Source organism: Grammomys surdaster, unplaced genomic scaffold, assembly GCF_004785775.1.
Source record: "Grammomys surdaster isolate TR1022 unplaced genomic scaffold, NIH_TR_1.0 254, whole genome shotgun sequence".
Lineage (NCBI taxonomy): Eukaryota > Metazoa > Chordata > Mammalia > Rodentia > Muridae > Grammomys > Grammomys surdaster.
Window position 1 is genome coordinate 2,719,812 of NW_021604695.1, and position 3,762 is coordinate 2,723,573.

The 3,762-nt window shown below is 47.3% G+C and overlaps 1 protein-coding gene across 1 annotated transcript in view; it reads right to left on the minus strand.

Annotated features, from left to right (window-relative positions):
- The window catches only part of LOC114627472 (BPI fold-containing family A member 1-like), a 3,436-nt gene extending 3,362 nt beyond the window's left edge, over positions 1-74 (minus strand). Inside the window, exon 1 of the mRNA XM_028775300.1 lies at positions 4-74. Coding sequence (XP_028631133.1) covers positions 4-74 — 71 coding nt within the window. The remainder of the gene's footprint in view (positions 1-3) is intronic.
- Positions 75-3,762: the final 3,688 nt, after the last annotated feature.

A 3,762-nucleotide genomic window follows, 5' to 3' on the forward strand; every position in this document is an offset into this window, starting at 1 on the left:
GGCAGGCCTGCCAGCTGGGCTGTGCCCTGGGCCAGCAGCCCACAGAGGACAACGAGGCTCCCAATTAGAAACATCTCTCTTGGTGTCTGTAGACAGAATGACAAGTTCTCTGTGGTACAGATATCAGAGGATTCTCTGTACTGCATGCCCTATCCCCAGGGGATGGGATTGCCATTGTTGCCCCTGACCCCAGGGGCTGATATCTAGTAACAGTAGCTAACACTGCCACAGTAGTCTGTGCCAAGCCACAGGCTGATGCATTCAGTCACCAACTTCATCGTCACCACATCCTCAGATATGAGCACAGACAACCCCTACTGCACAGTTGGAGCACAGGCCTAGTGACTCTAGGCAGTTTTCCCCAAGGTCACTAGTTGCATCTGTGAGAGGCTCTGAAGCCATTCCTGCCTGGCCCAGAAGCTTCTGTTGAATTAGGTTTACTCTGGGGCTGTGGGACGTGACTGTGGTGGCCTGACCCATTGTCCTCACCCTGTTCTTCAGTGTGGATAAAGAGGCTCCCTCATGACAGAGGCTGAAGACCTGAACTGCTCGGCCATCATCTCTGCTAAGGGATGGTTCTTTGGTCTGTTTTCAGGCCATGATGGCATTTGGATACCATTAAGAGCAGCCGAATGTCTAAGGTCACATGACCATCACCCCATGATGGTCACCTTGTTAAAATTTCTTCCCTAGAACTTCTACTTAGGGCACAAGGATCTAGCTCACTGCTCTATCAATGTCTCCCTCTCCAGAAAGGTGAGAGAGTGGCCGGTCCCTGACCCAGTCATGGCCAGCTCTGTTTTTCTTGTAAGGTCCCCAGTTAGTGACAGTCCAATCTTCCAGCACCAGCCTACAGTGAGAGGCCTGGCCTTCTGCTACCCAGAGCATCTGTGCAGAGGAGGAAGGGGCAGGACTCACCTGAGTCTCAAGGTCTCAGTGGCCGTCCAGGAGGGCTCCTTCACCAACCACTTTTGCCAAGGAAGAGTCACCCACTTTTATACAATGGAAATTGGGAAACCTGATATTGGATGATGGACTTAGAGATAATACCAATTTCTGCCATTTGGAAGTGTCTTTCAGGGCCCTCCAAAGTAAATAATTGTCAATTATATTAACAGGTGAGTCAGTTAAGCTGTTTGGTCCACAAATTAAACAAGAAAATTTGAGATGAAGGCTTACTCAAGACTTCATGGTTTCACACATGAGGCATAGGTTGGAGACTCATGCTCACAAGTGGCTGGAGGATCAGATTTTCAGTGTTGAAAGGGAAAGTCCAATCAGGCCACTCGGGAACCTTTGTCTGGCTCTCATTGCTTGTGACCTCTTGTCCCCTGGTCTCATTCTTTCTATAGTTGGCAAACTCTTGTTCCCACGGTGTTAGGAGTCAAGCTACACTTGCCCTCCCAATCTCGAGTGACCCCTAAATTTCATGTGTGTGTGTGTGTGTGTGTGTATGTGTACAAGGGAGGTTTTTCCTTTTAAAGACCCCCAGTATATGTAGATGCTCATAAGATTTTGGGACAGAAAAGTCACTACTGTTTCATGGCAGAAAGGAAACCGAGACCAGGTTAGTACAAATGGTTCATAGGGGAAAGGCAGAGTTAGAAGCCAATTCTTTGGGTAGTAACAGCAAGGAAACCATGCCAGGAGTGAACACTGCTAGGCTCTAGCCTGTGCCAGGTCCACTCATCCTGGCAAGGTGGGGTTTGGGTTTCCACAGTGGGAAACTGAGGCTTGATCTTTATCCATATTTGTCTGCATTTTGATTTCCCATACTACACTTCCCACTTCTGTGTTCTGGAAACATCTTTCTGGGTTGGTAGGCTTGAGGGATCTTGCGGTTTTCTGGTCTCTTAGCCCTATCCTTTCCTCAGATAAAATAATGAAGCATTGTTCTCCACTCCTCAGGCCTGTGAAGTCCATTTTGCAGAGGGAAAAACCGAGTCAGGGATAGGCCAAGGTTTTGAATTGTGAGAACAATCAGGCCATGCTGTGTAGTGTGGGATTGCTTTGAAGTCACTATGAAGCCCAGGCTGACCTTCAACTTATCCTCCTGCTCAGACTTCTGGGTCCTGGAATTACAGTCATGCCCTTAGGCTTTGTCTGAGAGTAGGTCTTGCTTTGCACAGGTTCTTACTTTGGGTAAATCTAGGCAGGGAAGGCCTGGAAGAGAGTTGGATTGTGTGTTGAGTGAGTGGAAATCTCTGAAGTCAGGATGCTGGGTGTGGGTTATGGCAGAAAACATGGCAAGTTGAGCCTAGCTGTATGATGACCTTCCAGGCCACTCATTAGGGAAGCTCCTTCCTTCTGTGTAAGATGAGGATAGCCTCACACCTCAGGGTCTTGGGGAGAGCACTCTTGGGGAGCTAGTGTGCATCTTGCTTGGTAACGTAGATACCTGCGCATTCTTTGGATTTACCTATTTCTGATAGAATTTTGTTCATTTACAGTCTCAAGGGGTTGACCTTACCAAGTTACAAGAAGAGTTCTTGCTCTTGTCTATAAAAACAGGGACGTCATCTGTCACCTGGTTTCTTCTGATTTAGCATTTATCACTTACTGCCTCAGACACACAAGATTGTCTATGCCTTGTCTGTGCCCTTTGTAGGCCTCAGGAAGAACTATGGTGGGGGCGGCTGTTAGCCCAGCTGCTGCTGCTCCCATCTAAGCCTCTGGCTCACCATCTCTCCTTGGGTCATTTATTGTCTGGGCCCTGGTCAGGGGTGTGGACATAGGCATTCTCTGTTCCCTGCACTCAACATGTCTGTGGGGTTTCCTGAGTCCATCCATATTGAATTCTGTCTTGGAGGGATGTGTGATACCTTTTGGACCCACTGACACTATGTTCTCTTCAGTTCTTCTTGAATTACTCTCACCTCCACTCCAACATAGGGAAATGTCTAGTCTTGAGGGTGGGAACTCTTGTTTCACACCCCTAGATGTTTACTTTTGATACTCTGTCCCAAGTTTAAAGAGTCCAAGAGCAGGCAAACACACCAAAGGAACATTTGGTGAAGGTCATCTCTTCTTTCAGTGCAAACTTGTGTGGATTATAACTTAGTATGACTTTGCGTGACCATCGTAATAGGGCAAGGGCATTTGAATCAGAAACACTCCCCGTCCATTCTGCCATTGGTACCCACCTGCTCTCACTAGCTGGGCACAAACCCCAGACTTAGGAAACTTAATGCTTCACTTCTACTTCTGCTGGAATTACTCTTTGAGGAGTTCCATGCACGTCATGCTTGGTGCTCCAGCATGGACGCTCCTGAGCAGATATACAGCAGTGGGACACACAGAGAAGGTTCTTAACCCAGATTTCCCTTACAGGTGACACTGAGGGGTCTACTGTGCTCCAAAGAGACTGAGTGGCCTCCTTCTCCTTCCTTCCCATACATTGATTGTACTTAGGACCCTGTACTGGTGTGTGTGTGTGTGTGTGTGTGTGTGTGTGTGTGTGTGTACACCACAGTTTTGTTTTGGTTCCTAAATTAACCAAGTACAGAAAAAGATAATTTACTGAGGCTTAAGAAGAATCAATCTCATAAAATATAGCTCACTCACACCGGCTCCATGCTTTAAAGAGCAGAGCTGAGTTTTCTTGTTAAAATAATACAGCTTATCCCAGGTTCATTCTCTAGAACATGGGAAAGAGAAACATGAGAGAGAGATACAGAAGAGGTGAATTTGGGGAGGTTTTCAGAAGGGTAGGAGAGAGAGAGAGAGAGAGAGAGAGAGAGAGAGAGAGAGAGAGAGAGAGAG